Here is a 23,852-nt window from a genome sequence, read left to right as displayed (position 1 = left end):
AGGGGCCTCGGGGACAGAGTGCTGGCCTCGCTCCCAGGTGACGGCCCTGGGTGGGGGCGGAGGACGAAGCAGCAGCATCGGGGGAGAACGCTGCAGACCGAGCAGGCAACGCAGGACCTGCGTCTGCGTCCCCTCCACAAAGCTCCCACTGCCCCTCAGCAGCCCGGTCACCCTGAGAAGCACCAGGTCAAGTAAACCGTGTGCTCGCTCCTGCGAGCTGAGGGTTTGCAACCCTGTTCTAGAAGAACCTACATTCAGACTCCCTGGCTGAGCGAGGTTATGTGCCTTGGAGGCTGGCTGCGATACACTGTCCATCAGGAAGCGGATTACCGTGAACAGACGCGGACACACAAGCTCACGGTTCCTCTGTGTCATGGAGCAGCCGTTCTAACCTGGCATGCTCCATCAGGAGTCCCCAGTGAGCAGACCCCGGTGGGGACCCACCAAGGTGCAGGGGGAACATCACGGCTGCCTCCGGGCTCTGAACGCCATTCCCTGCCTGAAGGAGCCAGGACTCCTGAGCAAAGCCAATTCCAGGCCGGGGCAGAAAATGTGGAAGATGAACCAGGACAGCGGGGGACAGTGGGGTACAGCGGAAATCAGGAAGGTGGCCAAGGCCCCTGGACTCCGGAGACCCCCCCGGCAGAACCACTAAGATCAATGCACTGACGGGAACTTCACGTGTGCTTGCACCCTGCGTCCATCACCCCAGGCGCACATGCACGTCTGCACACACCCCACCTCGCTGGTCGCCTTTGGAGGGACGCAGGCTCCTGAGTGTGATGCTGGCCCACATGGTCTGTCCCATGAGACCGTCCCTCAGGGCAGCCACGGGGGGGATCCGGGAGCATTCCCCACGGGCTCCCCAGAACCTCACGGCTCACGCACACCGGTGTGAGGGAGGGGCCTGCGCACACGGGGACAGGCACGCACACACGGGCCGTATGTGGAAGGCCCACAGCACAACCCAACAGAAATGGCATCTCTTCAGTTCTGGATCAAGGACCACTTCCCAGAAAACATGGAAGATGAGGGGAGGCAATCGGCAGACCAGGAAACTCTCCAGGACAAATGCCCCAAATACGCTGGAAGGGGCCGTGCAGGTGAGCGTGTGTGAGGCCGTGGGGCTGGTGGGGCTGATGCATGCACCCGGCTCAGCGCCCGTGTGGGGATGCAGACTGGCTGCCTGCACCGTCACGTGTGGGGCTGGCGGTCCTCCTCCTTGGGATGCAGATACACCCCGGAGCATTCGTGGCTGAAATGGTGAAGTCTGGGCTTTGCTTCCCAGTCACTGTGGGTGGGAGGAGAGTCGGGTGTCCGTGAGACCAGAGCGGCCGTAGGCTGGTGACTGCCGCGGTGGGGACGGTGGGCACGGGGCTCATTACATTTTCTCTGCTTTGGTGTTAGGGGCTGAACTGTGTGCCCCCCTCCCCAGGACCTCAGAATGTGGCTGTATTTGCAGCCAGGGCCTTTAAAAGGTGATTAAGGTAAAACGAGGTCACTAGAGTGGACCCTAATTCCATATGACAGGTGTCCTTCTAAGAAGAGATCAGGCTACAGACACATGCAGAGGGAGGCCTGTGTGAGGGCTCCTGGAGACATGGTGTCTACACGCCGAGGAGGGAGGCCTGAGGAGGAACCTGGAGACTGGACTTCCAGCCTCCAGGACCGGGAGACAGAAACGCCTGTTGCTAAAGCTGCCCACCTGTGGCGTCATCCTGCCTGAGCAGATGCACCGGTGCATGTCTCCAATCTCCTGTGATAAGATGCAGAAAGGACAATTCTGGATCTAATGTAAAACATTCACCAATTCACAGTGAATTCACTTAACGTACCGTCTGGAACTCTCTACCAAGGGCACCTCTGGTCACAATGGCCAGCTCAGACGCACATGGCGGCCACTCCCTCCTCTCTGCCAAGACCAGTAACGTCGTCTTCATGCGAGCAAGTGCCTTGTGTTTCACAACCAACACGTAACCGCCGACGAGCTATTTAAGAGACAAAGGCCCCGGGAGCACACACAGGTCCCCAGTGTCTCCACCTACACTGTCCCTGTGCCCGGTGGGTCACTGTGGTGACATGCATCCTTGCTGGGAGTGGACATGGGTCCACGCTGTCCCCGTGCTCAGTGGGTGACTGTGGTGACATGTGACCTTGCCGGGAGTGGACATGGGTCCACGCTGTCTCCACCCACGCTGTCCCCGTGCCCGGCGGGTCACTACAGTGACATGTGTCCTTGACAGAAGTGGACAGGCCGGCCATGCACCCAGATGCCGTGCACCCCAGAGCGCACACGGGAGTGGCGCCATCCGAGGGCCCCCAGCCAGCTGTGAGAGATGCTGACACAGAATCTACAGGCAGGAGATGCCCAAGGGGAGCGCGAGGGGGGTCAGTGTGACCGCTCTGACAGGAAAGGTCAGCAGCCTGAAGGCACATGGCGAGCACCGGGCCGCGCGGCGGGTGCTGGCTTCATGGCACTCGGCTCGGTGGCGGTGGGGGTTCCAAAGCCGGTGTGCTTTCATCGTGGAAAAGAATAATTATCGCGGTTCCGAAGGAGAGGGAAACACACTGACGACCACGCTGAAGAGAAATGCATTCCCCACAGGGTCAGAGAAAACGGGAGCGCGGGCACAGAGGGGCGCCGGCTGGCTGCGGCCGGCCGGACAGGGTGCGCAGCCCAAGCCCAGGCCAGCGTCTGAAAACTCCGCTCACACGCGGTCAGTGCTCTGTCCACCCTCAGTCCCAGTGAACCACTCCCGGGGGCTGCTGGAGGACACGGAGGATCGGGAGCCAATGTGGACTGCCAGAGGTGCCGGCCCCTACGTGCTGGGTGGCCAGAGCTCTGCAGCGTCGCCACGGGGAGGCCGGGTGCTCCTGAGGTTCTGGGGATGGCCTCGGGGCCAGTCCTCCCCCACAAAGCCATGCGTCAGGGTGCTGGACCCTCCACACCGCAGGGGACGACTCGGGTACAGCCTGCGTGTGTCACCCTGGCCAGCCAGCAGGCCCGGTCCAGCTCCCCGCGGAGCGGCTTGCGTGGGTGTTGCTGGTAGCAGCAGGGCTGGGTGTCGCCCAGGGGTGCCACCAGGGGACAGTGAGCCCAAGGTCACCTGTGACAGATGTTAGCAGCCAGAGGGAGGACCTTCAAGGTCCTTGGGGCACAAGGATAGATCCCGAGGTGACCACGACGCAGGGACAGAAGAGACAAAACAGGGCTCCTATCTTCACATCACGTAGATGACAACATTTGAAAGGCAGGATTTTCCAGGATGGCCGGTGGCCTGAGTGAATGCCCGGAAGGTGGACAATCACTAGCAGGGGTGGGTCCTGAGGAGGCGGGGGAATGGAGCGATCAGTGGGGGTGCTGCACGCACAGTGAACATGGGGGGCCCTGGCGGGACCGCAGGCACCCTGAGCTGGCACTGAGGGTGCTCAGACTCCAAGTGGGAAGGACAATCGGTACCCTGACCTGCGGGTCCGCCCACACCCACCAGGATGGGTTCCCAGGGCCGAGGAGGGGAAGCTGCAGACTCCTGGGCCCTCGGTGGCGCTCCCAGCCCAGATGCGCACAGCAGGTGGAGTGGACCCACTGTGCACAGCTGAAGGAATGCCTTAGAATCAAAGTCCCCGCAGGGCTGTGGTTCTGGGGGTAATACGACAGAGAATCCACTACCCCCGATCAGTTAAGCCACCCAGACAGTGTGTGCGCCCCGTGGCAGAGCAAGATGCAGACGGGCAGCCCGGCAGCTCAGCTGGGGTCCGGGTCCGTGCAGCAGGACAGGCTCATCTTCCGAAACAAGCCGCACTGGGGCTCAGGGGTGGAGGGAAGACACCCTGGTTCCTGGGGCTGGGTCTCATGACTGCCTCAAACGGCCCCCAGGAAGGTCAGTCTGGGTACCCCAGGCTCTTCCCGTGAGGAGATGTGGGACGAGCCTCATGGGTTCTGCGGAAAGACGGCCACGTGAGATACACACAGGGGAACTGTACCTGCGGGATCCATCTTTCTCTCTGGCTGTTGCATATTTAAAAAATCTAAAGCAAGTTGTTTTTCAAAATCCTGACTTAGAACAGACAGAATATTCTGAAACTGGGAAGCCACAGCCCAACGCCCCTCACTCAGCCTGGCTTGGGCAGGGAGCAGCTCCAAAGAGCCTCGGGGCGCTAGTTTCTTCCTCCTGGGGCCACGCTCTGCTGACACAATGACAAAACAGACACAGGACTTGTCTTCTTTCTAAAGAGCTTGGGAACAGCACGGCAACGGTCAGAGGAGTGCCATTGGTGGCTGGCACAATCCAGCACTTTCCCGCACAAACTCCCGGCCGCAGAGCCTGGGAAGGAGCTCCAAGAGCATCAGCTCCGGACCCAACACCTCCCGGTGCAAACCCAGCAAACCAGCCTTAGAAGACCCATCCCACCGCTCCCCCAACTCCAATCCGCAAAACACCTCTCCTAAACGTAGGGTACACTGGGACGCGAACCCTTGCACAGGTTTGTCTGGGATACGGAATAGCTTCCTATCTCAAAAGCAAAGAGAAAGAGCCTCGTTCTCAACAGTGGCTGTAAGCTCTGCCATATCGTCACACACGGCTGCCCGCGAAGAGACGAACCAGAGCAAGGCTGGAAATCCGAGGTGCTGACAGCGCGGGGAGGTGGGGACGGCTGCCAGGAGCAAGGCCCCGGGTGCGGGACAGGTCCGTCTTCGCTGGGCACCCCATTTCCGGGGCAGCCGGCCTTCTGCGTGTTCGGTCATCCTATTTAATCCTGTGTCCACTTCACACTGGACTCCCTCATCTTTTTCTCGCTAACATGTGAACGTTGGTCTTCTTGCCCCTGGTCTTCAGCTGTCCCACACTCTGACGTCGTGTGTCCACCTGTGTGACTGAGGACCCTCTCCTGCCAGGACCACAGTCACTGCTACGCACAAGCTATTTCTTCTCAGCTCTCCCACTCAAATCTAAAATTAAATAGAGTGTTGCTAAAACAGCTATTTTTTCTTTGAACCTGCAAGCAACCCCGACTTTCCCCGCATGCACGCGGTCTCTGTGTTCAGGAGCTTTCAAATCCCATCTGGGCACATGCGGCCAGCCTGGAGTCTGGTGCAGGAGAGTGTCCCTCAGAAACTCACTCTGAACGTACAGATCTGCCGCACGGCCCGAGCACAGCCATGTTCCTAGACCAGCGCACCTACCACCCGTCACACAGCTGATGGCATGGTCCACACAGGAAGCAACACCTATGCAGCTCCTTATGGGATCAGAACTGCCCTGCAATCAGGAGACCCTACACACGCACCCTTATCACCAAGGGAGACACACCAGGAACCCCACTGAAACCACACAGTCCTTCCTCACCTGCCCCTTGGCCAGAGTCTGAGGGCCCAGGGGTGGAGGTCTGTGCCTTCCAGGGGCTCGGGCCCAAGGCCAGCTCTGTCCCCCAGCACCGAGGGTTTCCCGGGGTCATGCCTGCAGGCCCCCAGCACAGGGGAACCAGGGCCCACAGTCACAGGGTCACAACCACACAGTGATCAGCGCGGAGGGCAGCTCAGGCCCCCCAGGCAAACAGAGCAGGGACCTCGGGGCGGGGGGCCAGAGGGGCCTGGGCAGGGCACTTGGTCCACACTTAAGGGCAGACGAGCTATGGAACCTCCACATGAGGGCCAGGGAGGTGCACCCTTGGGGACGTCAGGAGACACCTGCCATGTAGACAGCCTCAGGGTCTCCAGGGAGGACCAGCAAGACACTGAACGGCGAGGCTGGGCCCCAAGGCAGGGGAGGGACAGGGGTGTGAGGCAGCCAGGAGGTGCGGTGGGCCAGGTGGAGGACAGGCCCAGGAAAGCCCCCGGCCTGCTGAGCGCTGCGTCCCCGCGGCACAGGTGAGTGGGTGAGGGGTGGACAGGCTTGGGGGCTGAGAGGAGGCCTCCCAAGTCCCCGCTGCACCCCCCACTGTCACCACGGCCTCTGCCGCGGCCGCCCTGGTCCCCCGGTAGGAGCTCAGCCCTCGGAGCCCTGGCTGGCATGGGGGGGGGAGCGCAATGCGCCCTCTGCTAAAGACCCCGCTCCACCCGAGCACCCAGAGCCCTGGTGCTCCTAATACTACTACAAACGCAGATTCCTGCCCCGCCCCCGCCAGTCTGGGCATCCCCAAGGTCTTGGCCCCTTGCCACATGAGGGTTCAGGCTACCTGCACTGTAGCCAGCAGCTCGGGGCTCTCACCCAGGGCTGTGTGCAAGCGGCGGCAGCGAACAAGTTCACTAGGTCAGCGAGCACGTGCCAAGTGCCGACCACAGGCCAGAGCCAGCGCGGCTCCTGATGACCAACCGGGGCCTGCAGCTGGCCTGGCCCAGAGCCCCGTGGGCAGGGCAACAGATGCAGCCGCCGGCTGGCCTGGGGGCAGAGCTGTGTGGGGAGCACCTTTCCTTCAGGGAATTGAGAAAGATCCCTAACAGCTGCTGGGGTTGAAGCGAAGAGGAAGTGCCCGGAGCAGGGCCCTGGGGGGCAGTGGGGGGGAGCTGCTGACGCCCCTCCCTGCCACCAGCTGGCCTCTGGGCTCCCCTCGCCCCTCCTCCTATACCCACTTGTTCCCTATAAAATCACATTTCCTCAGGGTTTTCAGGACTCTTCAGCTGGAGACCCTGTGGTCTCTGATTCCAAGCGGCTGCTCCCGCAGGCTCCAGATGTGAAATCCCACAATAAGCCAAACTGCAGGCCAAAGGCCCTTCCCTGGCTGCCCACTCACCCCTGAGAGCTTAGCACCCAGCAGGGCCCGCCTCTCTTGGCAGGTGCTGAGAACGGATGGGACAGAAGCAGAAACACAGCCAAGAGCAGGAGTTCCGGGCCGGCTGCCCCACTCCAGGGACGAGGCTCAGATCCAACGCAGAAATGGGCTCCAAATCCCTGCTTAGAGATTGCAGGCACCTGACCCGTTCCCATAGGCATCTCGCCTGGGGGCCCCGGACACCCAGGAAGCACAGCTGCTCAGAAAGGGAGCTTTCTAGGCACAGACCTCCCACCTGCAGAGACCAGGAACTGCAGAGTCCCAAAGATGGGCAGAGAAGCTCAGGCTCTGAGCAGGGCTGGACGGGCCGCTCTGGGGGGGGGGGGGCAGGTGCAGGGCCCACACCACAGGCAACCTGGTGAGTGGAACAGAAAGGCCATCCCAGGGGGCACAGGCTTTTTCTTGAGAACACCCCCACCCGAGGGGATGGGAAACACGGAGGGAGCGGGAACAGGGAGGGAGAGGTGCACAGACCACGTACAGAGAAGGACCTGCCTGGTCCACTGAGCAGATGATCCCCACACACAGGCTCAGAATGGCCCCGGTGGAGGGACCACCCGAGTTCCCGCGCTCAGGCGAGCTCCACGGGGCCATGAGCTCATCTGTTTACTAACAGTCAGTGCTTCTCCCGGGCTGCTAGGAGCCGCTCGGAGCCGCTGGCTGTGGTCCAGGACAGAGCAGGTCTCTGCTCGGGGCTCACGGTCTGAGAAAGTGAGGCACTCCCTCCTCCTAACCGCACATCCTCCCAGGTTTCAACCCTCTCAGCTTGGGGTGGTCCCCGCACACAGTAGGGTGCGCGGTTAGCGGGCAGCTGTTTACCTTCGCTGGTGCTTCAGTCAGCAGGGGAAGGGAATGGGGGGGTGCAGAGGTGCCTGGTGGGGCCCCTGGGGTCGGCCCTTGGGGCAGGGATCGAGGAGACTGAGAGAACCCCACCAAGAACTCCCCCCTTCCCCGGACAGACCCTGCCCCCCACAGACCCGCTCACGCTGACAGACGCAGCCAGGCTGTGTGGCCCTAGGAAATCCCTTATCTCCAGGGCCTTTGGCACAGTCTGAATAAAAGAATCTTGAAATTCAAGCGCTGTGGCATTCCCAGCTGCTTCCATTTGTTCAGCAAATACCAGCAGAGTGCCTGTGGGGCCCAGGAGAACAGCATCTTGAGTTGCTCGCCAAGGGGGCCCCTCCAGGAGCAGTCCTGCCATGTCCAGACCAGCTGCAGGTGCTCCCACCTGGGCACCTCCTGCCCACTCTGCTCTCCGACAGCGCACCCCCAGCACGTCCTGGCTCAACCTCACCCCCAACTGCTGGCTTCACCCAAATGCTGGCTCCAGGCCCCCATCTGCGGGAAGCTCCTAGGGAACATCCAGGCCCTGCCCCCCAACTGTAGGGAGCCCCCTAACCACATCCTGCCCCTAGGCCCCAGCTGTAAGTACCCCTCCAGCCGCAGGGAGCTCCCCAGGGCACCCTGGCTCTGACCCCCAGCCGCGGAGAGCTCCCCAGGGCACCCTGGCTCTGACCCCCAGCCGCGGGGAGCTCCCCAGGGCACCCTGGCTCTGACCCCCAGCCGCGGGGAGCTCCCCAGGGCACCCTGGCTCTGACCCCCAGCCGCGGGGAGCTCCCCAGGGCACCCTGGCTCTGACCCCCAGCCGCGGGGAGCTCCCCAGGGCACCCTGGCTCTGACCCCCAGCCGCGGGGAGCTCCCCAGGGCACCCTGGCTCTGACCCCCAGCCGCGGGGAGCTCCCCAGGGCACCCTGGCTCTGACCCCCAGCCGCGGGGAGCTCCCCAGGGCACCCTGGCTCTGACCCCCAGCCGCGGGGAGCTCCCCAGGGCACCCTGGCTCTGACCCCCAGCCGCGGGGAGCTCCCCAGGGCACCCTGGCTCTGACCCCCAGCCGCGGGGAGCTCCCCAGGGCACCCTGGCTCTGACCCCCAGCCGCGGGGAGCTCCCCAGGGCACCCTGGCTCTGACCCCCAGCCGCGGGGAGCTCCCCAGGGCACCCTGGCTCTGACCCCGCGGGGAAGTTCTTGGCCCACCAGTAACATCTGTGCGGTGAGAATGGGCCTGACACTAAGCCTGTGGTAGGAGCCTGAGTAGTCAGCCCCGGCCAGGGTGGTCACTCTTCCAAGTACACCGGGGATGTGCGGAGCAGACTGATCCAAATGCTCCTCAGCACAACGCAGAAGCACAATTAGGGTGGAATGGGAGGGCATGGGGTGGCGGCTGCTGACCGGTGCACCTGGGTGGGGGCAGGAGGCGAAAGTGGTCCTGAGTGCTCGGGGTGAGGGAGCAGGAGGGCTCCGGGCTTGGGATGTGCTGAGCTGCAGTGGCCCGGGAGCCCCCTCGAGGATGTGGAGCTAATGAGTCCCATGGCACAGGGATTCCTTCCTACTGACGATTCCTTCCTACCGGTGAAAAGACCCACGTATACAGGGAGGGGGTTCTGCTCGGCTGTTGGCCCTGCACGCAGGACCATTCAGGGCCTGGTCCAAACCAGCCCCTCAGCCTTGGACCCCTGGCTGCGGGGCCCCAGGCTCACTTCTGGGGGTGCCGGGCATGGAGCAGAGACCCTGCTGGGTGGGCACACTGGTCCCCACCCCCCAGACCTCAGGGACCCTGTGAAAGCCAGCTCTGCATCCGTATCCTAGGGGTTTGGAATATCAAAATCGTGAAAGACGTTTTAAGAAAAGATTTCACGTGGCAAGGAGCATTTTAGAGAAAAGAAATCAGTCCTCTGGCCCTCAGATGGAAATGCGACTTCTGGGGGTAGAGGCCAGGTCTCCAGCACCTGCGGCAGCTCCTGCACACGAGCAGGGGACGAAGCCAGGGGCTCTGCGCAGGGCAGTCCACGGCAGCTGTGTGGCACATCGGAGACACTGGGAGCCGCAGCCGGGTGCACGTTTAGGGACAGCGTTTAACGAGCTTGGCAACACCTCAGCTCGCGAGGCTGGAACGTGGAGCAAAACCGGGAACGTGCCGATTAGTTAGCCACCGTAAGACGTGGCTCGAAGGGCTGCTTGGTGGCCGGGCTTGAGAAGGTCAACACTGCAATCCCACAGACACACACTGTCTTCTGGGCTAATTTTCATAAGAACAACCTCACTCAAGGCTTACGGGACACTAGAAACATGAGAAACACCAGTTTGGGAAAGGTTAAGGTCACCCTGACACATCAGAGCAAGCGCGTGAGGACTGGGCGAGGGGCGAGCTCAGCCCCGCCGCTCTGGGGACCGCAGCACTGTGTCCTGGCTGTGCCGGCTGAAGGCCCCAGGGGCACGAAGGGGCACGAAGCAGCAGGAAGGGGCAAGGGCAGAGCGGTTGGCAAGGCACTGGTCTCTGGTCGGGCGGCGCAGAGGCAAGGCTTTGTGAAACATGATTCGTGGGAGCCGTGCTCAGATTCACAGGAGCAGAAGGAGCCCGGGGCACCTCCTTGGACCTCCTCCAGCATCTGGGGCTCGGATGCCCACGGGGATCGGAGCAGGGCAAGCTCCCTCCTCCTGCAACTGGGCGCTTGAGTGGCCGCTTTCAGGGACAAAATCCTGATTTTCTAAAATGAGAGATAAGACTGATAGTACTTTATACTCAGTACTAATAAATTTAAAAAAATGTAAAACACAATTGTGTGTGTGTCTACACTTTTGTGCGTGTGCACAAACACGCACACAAGACCTGTGTATAGACGTTAAAGACCTGTATTCCAGGACACAAGAGCATGGAGTATGGAAAGTCAAGTCTTTCCAACCCTGGGCCTCCCCCCGCCCCCTCCACACTAGCCACAGTTAAGTTTACAGGTACACCCTTCTAGAACATTAGAACCAGATGTCAGGAAGCTCTTGGTGTGTTAGAAGAAAAAGCCAGTCCCCTAAGAGCTCACCTGTCCTGAGCCCTGAGCCTGCCTGGGGGCTCTGGGGACTGCATTCCCTGGACCTAAGTCTCCCTACCTGGGACTCAGGGACATGACACACGACCCTGCACCCACCTGCCTCCAGGGCTGCCACTGAGCGACTAGCACGGCAAGGACACGGGAGAAATGCCCCTGCACCTCACTGGGCTACACGCGCACCAAGAGAGGCGGTACCATCAGGCTCCCAGGTTGTCAGAAGGAGGCAGGGCACCTGAGGCCTGGCACCTGCCCTGCTGCAGCCAGCCCTCTCTGTCTTCCCATGGGACACACGCTCTCCTGGAAGCGTGATCCCCCCTGGTTTCTACTGCCATCAGCCCCTTCAGAACACCAGCTTGGAGTCAGGTCATCTCCCCGCATGCCCCTCCCTCCACACTCTTGGCAGAGTGCTGGGGTTGATAGAGAGCTGTCATCATGAATGGACACAGGGGCAGCAGGAGGGCTGGGGTGGGTGCCTGGGAGCCTGGCAGGTCAGAGAAGCACGTGGAAACCAGCGGGCCTGGAAGTCTGCGGGGCATGGGACTCCCTGCCCGAGAGGGGCCACACCTGCTCAGGATGCAGGCTGAAACCGGAGCACCTGCTGCTGCTTTCTTTCTTTTAATCAAAACTCACACATTTGGACAGGAACTCAGAGAAAAAGATCATCCACTTCTGGGTAATTAAACTGCACTCAGGCCACCTTGCAGGGCTGCTGGGCTGGAGTCTGTCCCTGCATTCAACCTTCATGATAATCCTCTCTGTGGATTTAACTGGGAAGGGGGGGCACGCAGCAGCATCCTCCCACAGAGGACTCACTTCCAATGTGTACAGGAAGCTAGACCGCTTTCCAGGAAGTAAATTCTCCCTGGCACTCGTCACTGGGAGTTCAGAGATGGGGCAACATCAGAGCTGGAGTTGGGATGCACTCACACCCGGGGGTTCCAACAAAAGTACCCGAAAAACCCCGGGGATAGAAACTACTTTATGACCCCCAAAACAGCAGATCACCACACGACTACCCAATATGATACTATAAGTTTTTCCTATCTTAACGAGTTATTTTCTGTCCAAAGAGATGCTTAAGCTCCTTGCTAAATCTGCAGTTAAATGACAGATGGACTGGTCATTAATCTGCAGACAGCGGCAGCCCCTCCCCAGCAGCAGGTGAACACAGGCACCCTTGCTGGTTTAGCCTAACTCAGAATTTAGGGGAGTTTCCGAGCAGCCCTTAGGTGTCTCAGTCATTGCAGGATTCATTTATTTATTGTTTTTGGAGGCCGACTTTCTTCGCTTGGGCAGGCTAGTTTCCTCTGTGGAAACCTTAGCATAGTGTATTACGTAAAGGTAAAAAGCTTGCAGAGCCCTGCTTGCGAAAAGCAAAATGTTTCTGTGGAGCAGAACTGGAACTTAGCAGTTAAAAGCTCTATACCCTGGACCACACACTGCGGATAACTGAGCAGTAACCACAGCTCTGTTATGAACACATAAAATACACCACGATTATTCTGATGAGTATCTGACATGGCCTCTGAAACACTGCAACAAGGTGTATGCAAAGTATCCCTCCCTTTCCAGGAGGCTAAAACATTCCACCCACCTGTTCTTTTTTCTGAATGTCTCCAGAAGCTGCCCGCCAACATCTAAAACCAGAATCTCCGCCTCACGCTGAAGAAGAGCCCATTAGAAGCTGCTCTAAACCCCCAATTTACAATCCTGTGCCCCTTGCCTGAGGGGTGCGGGGGATTTCTGGCTCTGCTCAGACATCCATCCCTTCTGCATGTTTATTCGCTCAACAACTAGCCGAGTCTCTACAGTGGACCCCATTCAGACAACGAGCAGTTTGTGGCAGGATGGACCTGGTCCCTGTCCATCCCCAGTAATGGGGGAGGGGCTGTAAGCATGACAGGGATGCAGGGGCAGCTCCCAGGGAGGAGGGGGCTTCCTCCTGCAGGTGATATGTCACCCAAGACCTGCAGGAGGAGCAGAGAGGCCAAGACAGAGAAGGCAAAGGCAGGAAGACACGGGGGAGGCGGGGCTTGGAAGCCACCTGGAAGAGTCAGGGTCCCAGGGTCACCCTCAGAGGGTTCAGAGCAGTGCGGGAAGAAAGGCCTGTGGACCACAGGAGTGATGGGGGTGGGGGCTGGTGGGGGCACCATTCAGGAGCCCAGAAGAAGCGGCTGTGCTCCTAACCCCTCCACAGCTGGGTACAGCGGCGGGCAGGTGATGAGTTCAAGTCTGCAAGCAAAGGAACGCGGGGAGGGGGGTGTGTGTCGGCAACACCAGGGGCGGGCAGATACGGTGTCTGTCTCCAGACACACAGAGACACAGGGGACAAGGCCCAAGAGAGCTGACTGGTACAACCTTGCTTGTTCATGTCACTAGACGGGATGCCACCCTCCCCTCCCTCCCCTGTCCCCAATCTTGTGCCTACCCTTTCCCTCTCCCAGGAGGGTAACCAAGCCCACCTAGAGGATGCTTCAAGAAAAGCACACAACCCAGGACAACAACACCAAACTTCAAGAACTTTTCACTTTAGTATGATTTCAGAAAAATAACTTTATGCATTAAAGAAGAATTTCAATGTCACCCCCAAAATGTCTGGCTACTCTCCATCAACTGCACAACTGTTAAAATCCTAAAGTTGTGCCTGCTTCTATTACAGTTTTGGAGTTAAAAGAAAGGCAGTGTTGTGAGCAACATCTTACAGAAATGCAAACATAATGCACAACCAGAGAGCAGGAATGTCAACGCTGAGGCCCAACACTGCCCGGGAATTACCCCACCAGGTGTGGGAATGTTTCCCACCAGCTCAGGGAATAACCCAACCATGTAGGTCAGGGAATGGACCCTACCAAGTCAGGAACGACCCCACCAGGTCAGGGAATGTTCCCACCAGGTGTGGGAATGTTTCCCACCAGCTCAGGGAATAACCCAACCATGTAGGTCAGGGAATGGACCCTACCAAGTCAGGAATGACCCCACCAGGTCGGGAAATGACCCCACCAGGTCGGCGGAATGGATTCCCCCCCCTCCCCCAGAAGCCCTGTAAGAAAAAGTACAAGTGTGGGGCCCCACCGCTTCCCGCAGGCGTCCATCCCTCAGCCAGGACCAGGGGACTCCACACATAACACGTGATGGAAACTGCACACCGTTGCCTCCCTCGCTGGAACCGGGGATGCATAAAATCGATTCCGTTACAGACGAACCCCCAAGGGAGCCTCCCCTGCACCCTCCCCAGAACACAACTTGCAAACGCAGAGGCGGAAATCCTGCCGAAGGAAAACCTTCACACGGCTCGCACCCCCGTCTCCGGCCTGGACTCAAATGACCAATGAGGTCCCACACATGGAGCTCATCAAGTGACCAAGTCACATCCAGGGGGAGCCGCGCCGGTCCCTCGAGGGGCCTGAACGCGGCGGGAACGGACGCGGGACCCGGGGACCGCTCGGCGCGGAACGCCAAGGGAAGCGGGTGTGGCGATCCGGGGATCCGGGAAAGGGGGTGTGGGGCCGGGAAGCACGGTGAGGGCCCCGGGGATGGGGTGAGGGCAGCCGGCCGCAGGGCTGGGGTCGCAGGCCGCTGGAAGCGGCGGAGCGGCCGCGGGGCCGGGCCCGCGAGACCCCTCCCCAGCCGCGCATCCCCGTCCCCGGCGGCCCGGCCTGGGGCGGGCACCCACCTGGGCCTTCCGCAGGGCGCTGAGGCGCAGCTCGTGTACGAAGGGGTTCCGCCCCGGGGGCGCCAGCCGCGGCGCGTCGCCGGCCCCCACGCTGGAGGCGGCGCTGGAGGCGGGGGCGGCCCGGGGACCGCGCGCCCGCAGCCTCATGGCCGCCGCCCGCCGCAGGGAGCGGGGCGCGGGGCGCAGAGCGGATGCGGAGCCGGGCGCGGGCCGAGGATGCGCGGCGGCCGCGGCTGGAGGGCGGGAGGCGGGCGGGCGGGCGGGCGGCCGCGCAGGCGCAGGCGGGCGGCGGCGTGACGCGAGGGGCGGGGCGGGCGGGCGGGGGGCGCCGGCGGGGCGAGGCCTGGGCGGGCGGGGGCGGGGTGTCCTGAGAGCCCCGCCCCGGGAGGCGGCCCCGCCCGCGCCTGGCGCCTGACCTCAGCTCCTGGGGGCCCGCAGGCGGTGGCGGGGGTCCTGCACCTCGCGTCCAGAGGGGCGCCCGGGCTGTGGCGGCGCGCCTCCCGCAGTGGCCGGACCGCGGGGACCCTCAGGCCGGGCCTGTCCCCGGCGCAGCGAGGCCCGCCAAGTCCCCCTCTCCAGCAGCTCAGGAGGTCTCTGCACAAGACCCCCCACCTGCCCGAATCCCAGGGGACACGAGGAGCCAGGCCTCACGTGTGAGAGGCCAGCGCGGACTCTGTCGAGGCTCCACTAGCAATGGGCCCAGACAGCTGCTGCCTTTTTCCTCCTTGCCTGTCCGCGCTGGGACCTCACGTGGAAGGCGGAGGGAAGGAGGTTCTCCCTGTGCTGCCCCTGGTCCAGTCTGGGCCAGCCCCGGCTGCGAGCTGTACCAGGAGCCCCTGAGAGCAGCCTCTTCCCAGACGCAGTGTGCAGTCTATCTCGGCCCCCCCCCAGATGGTGGGACCAGGCACGAGGGGTGCACAGAGGCATTTGCTGACTGGCACCCAGCGTTTTGATGGGGTGTGAATCAAATGATTCTTTCTCGTGGCCTTATTACCCTAGTTCATGGAATTACTCCCTTGCATGAAGGGGAGACATTTGGGGATCCCTAATTTGTGGCACAGTATTATTAACTAGGGCAAAAGTGAAATAGTTCCTTCATCAAAATTTATAAGTTTCAAACATTTACCACAAACTGTATGTAGTGAGAGCAGCTAAATTTCTGTCCTTGCCTCTCCTTGTGACCCTGACTGGCAGGAGGTGGGGCTGACGCAGCCATGGGTGAGGAAGGACAGCTTGGACACAATCCAGCAGCCCCTTGGTTCACACCCGGGTGCCTGAAATCATGAGGAAGTAGTCCACACTTTTCGTGCATTGCCGTGGGACCCTTGCTGTGGGACTGCCTGGTCCTGGCGTCCTGAGGACACCTGTGCCCTGTGAGGCTCCCCAGCTGTGCCCCTGCTCGGGCAGCAGGTCAGAAAGTGATCAGCCCTCTGATAACCTGGCTGATCCCCTTGCCAGCTGAAATGGTCAAGTGTCACCTTGCTGAGGGCCCTTCTGTGTTTTGACGGAGAGAGAACAGCTGGGGAACCAGAAGAGAGGCCCGTGGTTCAGCAGTACTCCAGGCCCTCTTACACAGCCTCGTCCATACAGAAAAAGGGAGAGAGCAGGGTTAGGTCCCACAGCCCTTTCTAAGCCTCACGCTGGACTGGGGCAGGTGACCTCTCCTCCGAGCCTCGGTTGTCAATTCTATACGAGGCAAGTTGGGAAGTGCCTACCTTCTCTGCTGGGCATGATGACGGCACAGCCCTGGGGACTACGGTGGTGCCTGTGTGTCCATCAGCACACTGCTGACCTCTGAGCGTTCAGTTGCCACGTGCTCTGGTCACAGACACAAGAGCCCAGCTGGGAGCTGGTGGGACAGTGTGAAGAGCTATTCAGAGCGAGAGCAAAGAAGGATGGGCAGCAGGGAGAGGAGTTCTCCACTCCTCCACAAGCAGAGCCCTGGAGAAACCCAAAAGGCTGACAAAGGCAGAAAGCAGCCAGGAGAGCAGGGGTGAGAATGGAAGGTTCAGAAGTTTGGGTCTGTGGAGAGCAGGGGTGAGGAGTGCAGGGCCTGGAAGGGTGAGTCCAGGGAAGTTGGTTGCCTTGCAGTGCTTCACACTTTCTTTGCTTCAATTTTAATCCTGTGATGGAATATTCTAGAAGTCATAGAGTGTTCTGGAAGCTTGACTAGGAGGTTGGTCTTGGGCAAGGGGTTATAAGGAGTTGTCTCTCTTGTTTTGGAGAAACTACCAACGGGGCCCTTGAACCTCTCAGGCAAATCCCCCATGGTTCTCCAGGAACCTTCCAGAATACAGACCCTGGCTCACAGAGCAGCTGGCCGGGCTCTGGGAAACCTTAGTGGGGTCCCTGCAGCTCCTTATTCTTGCCCTGCTTCTGCCTTAGGAAGGAGGAGCATCCCGTTCTCCAGACGGACGGACAACACGAGGTGCCTGCTTGCTGGCGTGGGGCTGTAGGTTCTGGTCTGTCTGTTGAATTTTAGAGTTACCTACAGATTCTCAGAGAAGATGAGTTCTGCATTTTCTTTGGATACTTATTTTTCATTCTGCCTTTCATGGTGTTTTTAATCCGTCGACGCATTTTTCTCCTCAGCACCGTGACCCCGTATTATCAACACCATCTAACGACTCCCCTCCCCAGCTTGTGGCCCCCCTTCAGGCATGAACACAAGGTTTTATAAAGCTATTTCTGGATGCTCTATTTTATTCCATTGGTTTATTTGTTCCTGGTGGACCCACACTGTTCTAACTGTTGTACCTTTGGAATCATGTGCCTTAGTAACCAGTAGGGCAAATTCCTGTTGCTGCTTCTTTTTAAGAATTGTCTTAGAGATTCATAGAAGTTTATTTGTCCATCCAAATTATAGAATGGTTTGTCCTATTGCTAAAAATTCCACTGGAAGTGTTGTTTTGGAGCGCGTAAAATGTATACTTCCATAAGACTGTGTTGGAAGGGGACCTGGGATTTGTTTCAGCGTGGTGTGGTGAGACACACAGACAAGGGCACAAAGCGTGAAATTTTGCTCAGTGGTCTAGCAGGCATGCAAGCCGTGGGGGTTGGGAAGCACAGGGTCTGTCTGGAGGTTGTGGGAGTAGGTGGAAAATGTGTCAAGACCCTTCACTATGGTTTCCACAGGAGGCACAGAGGAAGCAGGGTAACCAGGCTTAGAACTGGCTACTGTATTTTCAGTGGCTGATGGGTGTGGGGCGGTCCCTGGTTGTCTGGCACCTGCCCTGGGGGTGATTAGGGCTGGAGGGTAGTGGCCACAGAGAGGAGGGGTGGGAGTGAGTTCTGGATGGGCTGCTTTTCCCGTGAAAGGTGAGTTAGCTACTCTGGGAAGGGCCGTCCCTCCAGGGTCAGCAGGCCCCAGGTTTCAAAGCTCAGAATAAAAAGACCTCCAGAGCACTGCAGCCAGGGGTACCCTCCCACAGGTCAGCAGGCTCCTGGCGCACTGGCAACACCCACCCCATCAGCGAGAAAGCTGGAGCCCCTCATTCCAGCCCCTCTAGCTTGTCTTCCCCAGGGGGCCTCCCAACCCTGTGGGCAGGTGTCCTTAGGTCTCTATCATCGGCTATTCCTTCTGCCTGGACATCTGCATTTCTGCCTCCTCACTTTCTTCAAGTTTGACCCAAAATTCAGGCTGGTAAGAAGTAGGGGTCCTCTTACCCTCACCCCCTGGTGTGTGTATGGCTCTCAGGGCACTGGTGTGTTCCACGTGTATCTGACCTGAAGTTTAATTTGTTTGGAACAGAATAGTTTCCAAGACACCTTCTGTGAGTGAAATAGGGGCCATTTTATAAATAGGGAAATTGAGGCACAAGAAACTGACTGACCGACCAAGATCACCGCCAGGGCCCCTGAAGGCTTTGGCCTCATTTCCAGGGGTCAGGACTCCCGGATGGACGTTGCCCCGTGGCCATCCATCTCTGCAGGCTGTGCCCTCTCCAGAGAGGTCCTATTTCTGCAGCACTTGGGTTCCAGATGAAACCACTTCCCTCAAATATGCAGATGTTTGACATCAAATAAGGATCTAAATACTTGGCAGTATTTTATATCTTATGTGTAGATTTCAACACCATGGAAGTGTGGGTTTGAAGGGCCCCAGAGATGGGAAACCTTGTCAACCTCTCTTAGCTATGTTCTCTGTCCCACTTCCCTGGACGTGAGAACATGATCCTCGGCATAAAGCATGATCTGAACTGATGACCTCTTCCATGGGTCTTCATCAACGTTTAAGAGAGTTTTGAAATTCGGAGGCATGGAAGCATTTTTTTAGTACTTGAGCACATCTTTCTTCACACTTTTGGTTTGCAGAACAAATGTTTACATGTAACTTTGCTTCCTAAAATGTCAAAAATCCCACAAATATGAAAACAATTATTCTCAAAGGAATGGTATTTTATGAAAAACAATTGCTTACAGTAATTCTTTCTAATTGGCTTTGAAAAATGCTGTGTCGAATTATTTCTGCCCATGTGCAAAGGCGGGGTCTTGTTTGGTTGGCAGGAGGGCAAATCCCCAAAGGAGGCTCACTGTGAGGAGGGCACACTGGCCGGGCCTGTGAGCCTGCTGGCTCTCCCTGCCTGCACTGTCACCTCCTTATCGGTAGAGGAGCACACGGCCCCCCGGGGGAAAGACAACCTTCCCCAGCCTGCCTGGCAGCTAGCTGGGGCCATGGGACTGCGTCTGGGGGGCTTCAGGGAGAGAGAAGCGGCTCCTGCTGGAGGATCAGGAAGGTCCCGGGGCAGGAGCACGTGAGGTCTGGAAAGAGGCCCTGGAGAAAAGTAATTCACGAGTGATGAAAACGTCCTCCACTGCCGCGGGGGCATGTCTCACCAGGCCCAGAGCCAGACCCAGTTGGGTCTGCAGGATGTGGTGCCTCGTTTAGAGGTAGGCCCCATGTGTGAGGTTGCTCCCTGCCCCCTCCCCTCTTGCCTGTTCCCTCCCCTCCTTCCACCCCCCCCCCCGCCCGCTCCCTGTCTGGCTGGCTGCAGGCTCCTTGGCAGAGCCTCTCACACAGCTGGGTGGTATCCCATGCCTTGCGCACCCTCCGAGGTGAGTGGGTAGAGCAGGTGTGGATGGGGTGGGCAGTGGCACACCGGCTGCCCAGCTTTCACCTGCATGCTCACCTGTGTGTGAATGCAGACCTGTGCCTACCCACATACCTGCTCCCCTCATTGCACCCGAACCCACACATGCAGACTTGTGGCTATGCATACACCTGCACCTGCCGCACACACCTGCCCCTGCCACGCACACCTGCACCTGCATGCTTACCCGCACCTGCATGCACACCCGCACCTGCCATGCACACCCGCACCTGCATGCTCACCTGCACCTGCCAAACACACCCACACCTGCCATGCACACCCGCACCTGCATGCTCACCTGTCCCTCTTCCCATCACGTCATACGTGCACGACGCCCCAGCTGCTGTGGCCCAAGACCCACCTGGGCTTTGCTTTGCACAAGTGGTTCTTGCTTTAGCAAACACGGAAGCCTTTTGGAGTGAGAGCTCTTCGTCTCCTGTAACAGATGCTGGAAATCACCTGATCTGGCTTCTTCACTTCAGAATATTGGTCATAAGAGGATCCTTGTACATATTTTCAACCCTTGAATTGATGAGGCCAAGATCTCTTACGGGATCAGAGGCCTTTTATAAGCTACTTGACTTCAAAGCCTCCGTGGAGAGGGTGTATCCCTTAGAACAAGGATTGGGAAGCTAGCATTTGTGTTCGGAGAAGGACATACTGGGTGTGTGGTCCTTGACCCCTGGCATGTTTGTGTAGTTAAAGCTGAAATGGTGTATATTTTGTTAATCATGTGTTTTTAGAATGGTCCCCATTGAGAACATGTGTCGATCCCCCAGAATGAGCCTAATTCTTTGTGCGGTGGCTTTCTTGGGGCAGAAAGTGAACTATTTGCTGCTCAGCTGGGCCAGTCCCCTCCGACACGGCCAACATGTCCAACTTCGGTGGGCCTCAGATGTCCTTATAGACAAAACCTCACTCAGGTAACAATCTTCTGACAGCGTTTTCAGCCATTTCCCTGTCCTCTGTGCTCAGAGTCCCCAGGACTGCCCTGGAGAGCTACTTGTCACCGTCACCGTCCTTGAGGCTGGGGCGAGATGGCACAGGGCACAGGTGGCCCCACCACGTGAGTTATATCCCATGACATGAGAAGCAGTGGACTGAAGCCATGGGCACGGGTTCTGCCATGACCCTGGGAGGGGCTCTGCTCCTCTCTGCCTCCCGTTTCCTCCTTGGCTGTAAAGTGGGGTCAGGTTGAACCTGTCAGGAAGGTTTTCGTAGGGTTGGGAGAGTGAATGCGGGTCTGGCACCCGGTGAGAGCTCACTGAGCGCTAGCTACCTTAGCAAGTGCATGGCATTCGCTTCTGGGACTAGCAGGCTTCCCGCCAACAGGGGGCCTGGGGGTAGGCAAGTGCACCTCCCCAAATTCTCAGCAGTCTGCCTCTGACAAGGCTGGGTAAATATGAAGTGTAGATTCTTCTATGAAGGTTAGGGAATTGGTCTCACCGCTTTGAGAACCGGATCCTGGGTTGCAGATGGCGTTTTGTGGAAGGCTGATTCCAGCTACCGGCCAGGTTACGGGGAAAGGGTGCTGCCGACTCCATGTACTCCCCTAGAAGTCCAGGTGTGGATATTTCTGATCCCCGGGGAAGAGAGTGAGTACTCTGTGTTGGGCAGTTTGTCCCCTCTCTTTGAACAAATGGTTGCTTCCACATTCACAGATGGTTATGTGGGTCCCGCTAGGATGGCGTGTCCTCTGTGCTCATTGTGAGTCTGTGAGTTTGGTACTACTTAAAACACACATGCGTTTCTCTGGACACACCCTGGCATGTGTGTGCCGTGCCATGACTTACCTGTGTAAGTGTGCCGACAGGGGAGGGTCCCCCGGGGGCTGCCTGTGTGTTAGGGTGGGGGTCAGGCACCTTCATGCACTGACAGGAACTTGGGATGAGTTCTTTCCCCTTCTCAGTCTGGGTTCTGTCATCTATAGAAAGGGGTTATGAGATAAGCCCCTCGAGGTCACCGTGAATGGCATCTTGATGGCGGGTCTTCGCTGAGCCGGGCTGCAGGAGGCTCTGGATACATGGCTGTCGGTGTCTGCAGGGGACACGTAAGCCCCTTCACCTCCCCCGAACACAGCATTCTGGCATTTCTCATTCACTGTGCCAACAGAGCGGCTTCCTCCTTCTTCCCTTAGGTGTAACCCATGGCCTCAGTTTGGTTCGGGAGACTTCTCAGTGTCTGTGGCCGAGGCTTGCTGTGTGGTGCTTGCCTGCCCGGCTGGGACCCGAGCAGGCTCTTCATGTCGCTATTGTAAGGCAGAGAGTGTCTTTGTGGTTGGTTTCACGTCTCCAGGGGCGAGGCTTACTCTCACCAGGAACTGCGAACTCCCACATCCCACTGCCGCAGGACGGTTAGCCAAGCAGACCCTGAAGGCAGCTCAGTTCTGAGCTCAAATTCCGTCCCTCGATCACGGGAGTCTGTGGGAGTGGTTACCTCCAGACCTGGTTTCCTCTTTCACCGTCCTCGTCAGAAGAGATTTACGAAGAACGTGACTCGGTGAGTGGTCCCAGGCTTGTATCCCGATGAGGTAAGCTGGGGCAGGCAGGGGTGCGTGAGTCTCTGATGCAGACCCCGGGGGCCCAGGCCCTCCCCAGTAAACCATCAGACATCACATCAAACTTTAATAGGCAATAAGATCTAAGGAAACTTTGTCTTTTCATCTTTAAAAAAGGAATCTGGGGGGAGCGCTGGACATATAGCCAAGCAGCGTCATTTGAGGAGAACTCAAGCGTTCTCAGTGTTGCTTCTTGGTCTGTAATGTTCCTGTGATGCAACGAGGGCCCTACATGAGATTGCGTTAAGGCGGCTTGCTCATCGCAGGCGTCTGGTGGAGTTGGCCCCCGGGGACCCTTTGTAGACACACCTCCCACCTCAGTAAGTGCTCACAAAGAATTCATGTCTGGTTCCTAGCAGGCGGGACAGTGACGAGGGGTCCAGGTGCCCTGTGCACAGACAGCTGTGCACGGGGGGACACCTGGGCGGCCCTGTGATTTCTGCAGCCTCTTTGTACTTAACAGGCATGACATGTGAAGGCGGGTTCCTTGGTAGAAACCCACGCTGGGAAACTGGCACGAGGGTGTGGAGTGAATTCAAATGTCACTGATGTAGGCCTGATGTGTGCTTGTTGTGGACCCTGTTTTCAGGGTCAGGGCTCAGAGGGGCCAGCCGCCTGGGCTTTCTCTGGTTGGCTTTCTCTGGTTCCAGAGGTGGAACATCCCGTTACAGGGACCCTGGGGAGCACAGTTTGCTAAACCGAGTATCATCCACTTCAGCCAAAGTCGAAGGTAGAGATGCAACCTAACAGTGTGAGGCCAACCTTTCTCAAAAGGTGTGTCCAGAAATCACTCCTCTTAGAATCGTCTTCCATCTTAAGATGTAAAACTCTCGGTAAGCTCTGTGGGCAAATAGACTTGCACAATTATATCTGTAACATTTTATAGCTGCTCCTCTGTGTCAGTCCCTCGAGCTGTATACAACAGGTTGCTTATGCTTCAATTTAAACCTTTTTTTCTGAATCCTTTTATTTGCTTTATTTTTAGTTCAGTAGTAAAGACGGTTTCTAATAGTAGGAGATGCAGAAAAAATAAAATCTGTGGACATGTATTGTTTGGTGGATGTTGTAAATTCTTACTTGATTGTCCCCCAAACACTTTCTCCCCACAGGACAGGCTGCACAAGGCCCTCCGGGGACCCACCTGCCTCAGCCACGGGCTGTGGGGACATCGTTCTGATGGCTTTCCCACCAAGGTCCGAGGTGGCTTGTCCCTGGGGAGAGGGCACAGCAGAGGCGGTGAGGATGGGTGGCAGCCTTGGGAACCTGGGTCAGGACAGTCTGGGCCTGGTCGAGGGCCAGCGTGTGAGGAGCACGGAGGGGGGCCTCTTCTCTGGTTCCACGAGTTAGCCTGAGACCTCCCACTGAGGACTGTGCAGTGTGGTCCCCAGCCCCGGTTCATCCCACTTTCTCCAGCGTGCGATCTGAGCCGTGCTCCCCCATCGAAAACTGCGGGGGAGCCAGCCTGTACTTGGCCTCCCTGGGAAGAGTCTGCCAGGAAACCTGCCCACAGGGGCCCCAGTGGGACCAAGGCCAGGGCTGTCCTCAGAGCCACCCTCCCGCTGCCTGCCCCGTCCACACCTCTGGAAGCACCTCCCTGATGAGCTGTCTGCCTTCCACGTGCACAGACACCCCCTTCATCTACAAATGGGGAGTTTTCTTTTGCCACCAGGTGCCTTTGCTTGAGGAAATGGCTTAGAGTCACATCAGCGTCCACTTTGAATCGGGGCCGACGTGTGGCTGGTGTGTAGGCCTTGTGCTGTCACCTCAGGCTGGTGGTGGGCTGTGGCCGGAAGGGACAAACCCTGGGGCTCCTTGCTCTGGTCTCTGGATATGCACCTGGTCCGTGTGATGCTATCTGGCTGTCTTGCCTCCTCTGCAGAAG

General features: G+C 58.5%; 1 protein-coding gene across 1 annotated transcript in view; it reads right to left on the bottom strand.

The window, feature by feature from the left end:
* LPCAT1 (lysophosphatidylcholine acyltransferase 1) overlaps positions 1–14,531 on the bottom strand; it is a 46,552-nt gene extending 32,021 nt beyond the window's left edge. The window contains exon 1 of the mRNA XM_028090004.2: positions 14,324–14,531. Coding sequence (XP_027945805.1) covers positions 14,324–14,470 — 147 coding nt within the window. The 5' untranslated portion in view covers positions 14,471–14,531. The remainder of the gene's footprint in view (positions 1–14,323) is intronic.
* Between the last annotated feature and the right edge of the window lie 9,321 nt (positions 14,532–23,852).

The sequence above is a fragment of the Eumetopias jubatus genome, unplaced genomic scaffold (assembly GCF_037043125.1).
Source record: "Eumetopias jubatus isolate StellerSeaLion01/CBP00866 unplaced genomic scaffold, mEumJub1_p1.0 scaffold_5, whole genome shotgun sequence".
NCBI lineage: Eukaryota > Metazoa > Chordata > Mammalia > Carnivora > Otariidae > Eumetopias > Eumetopias jubatus.
Note: the sequence above shows the minus strand (reverse complement) of the source record. Positions and strands in the feature narration are given on the sequence as shown.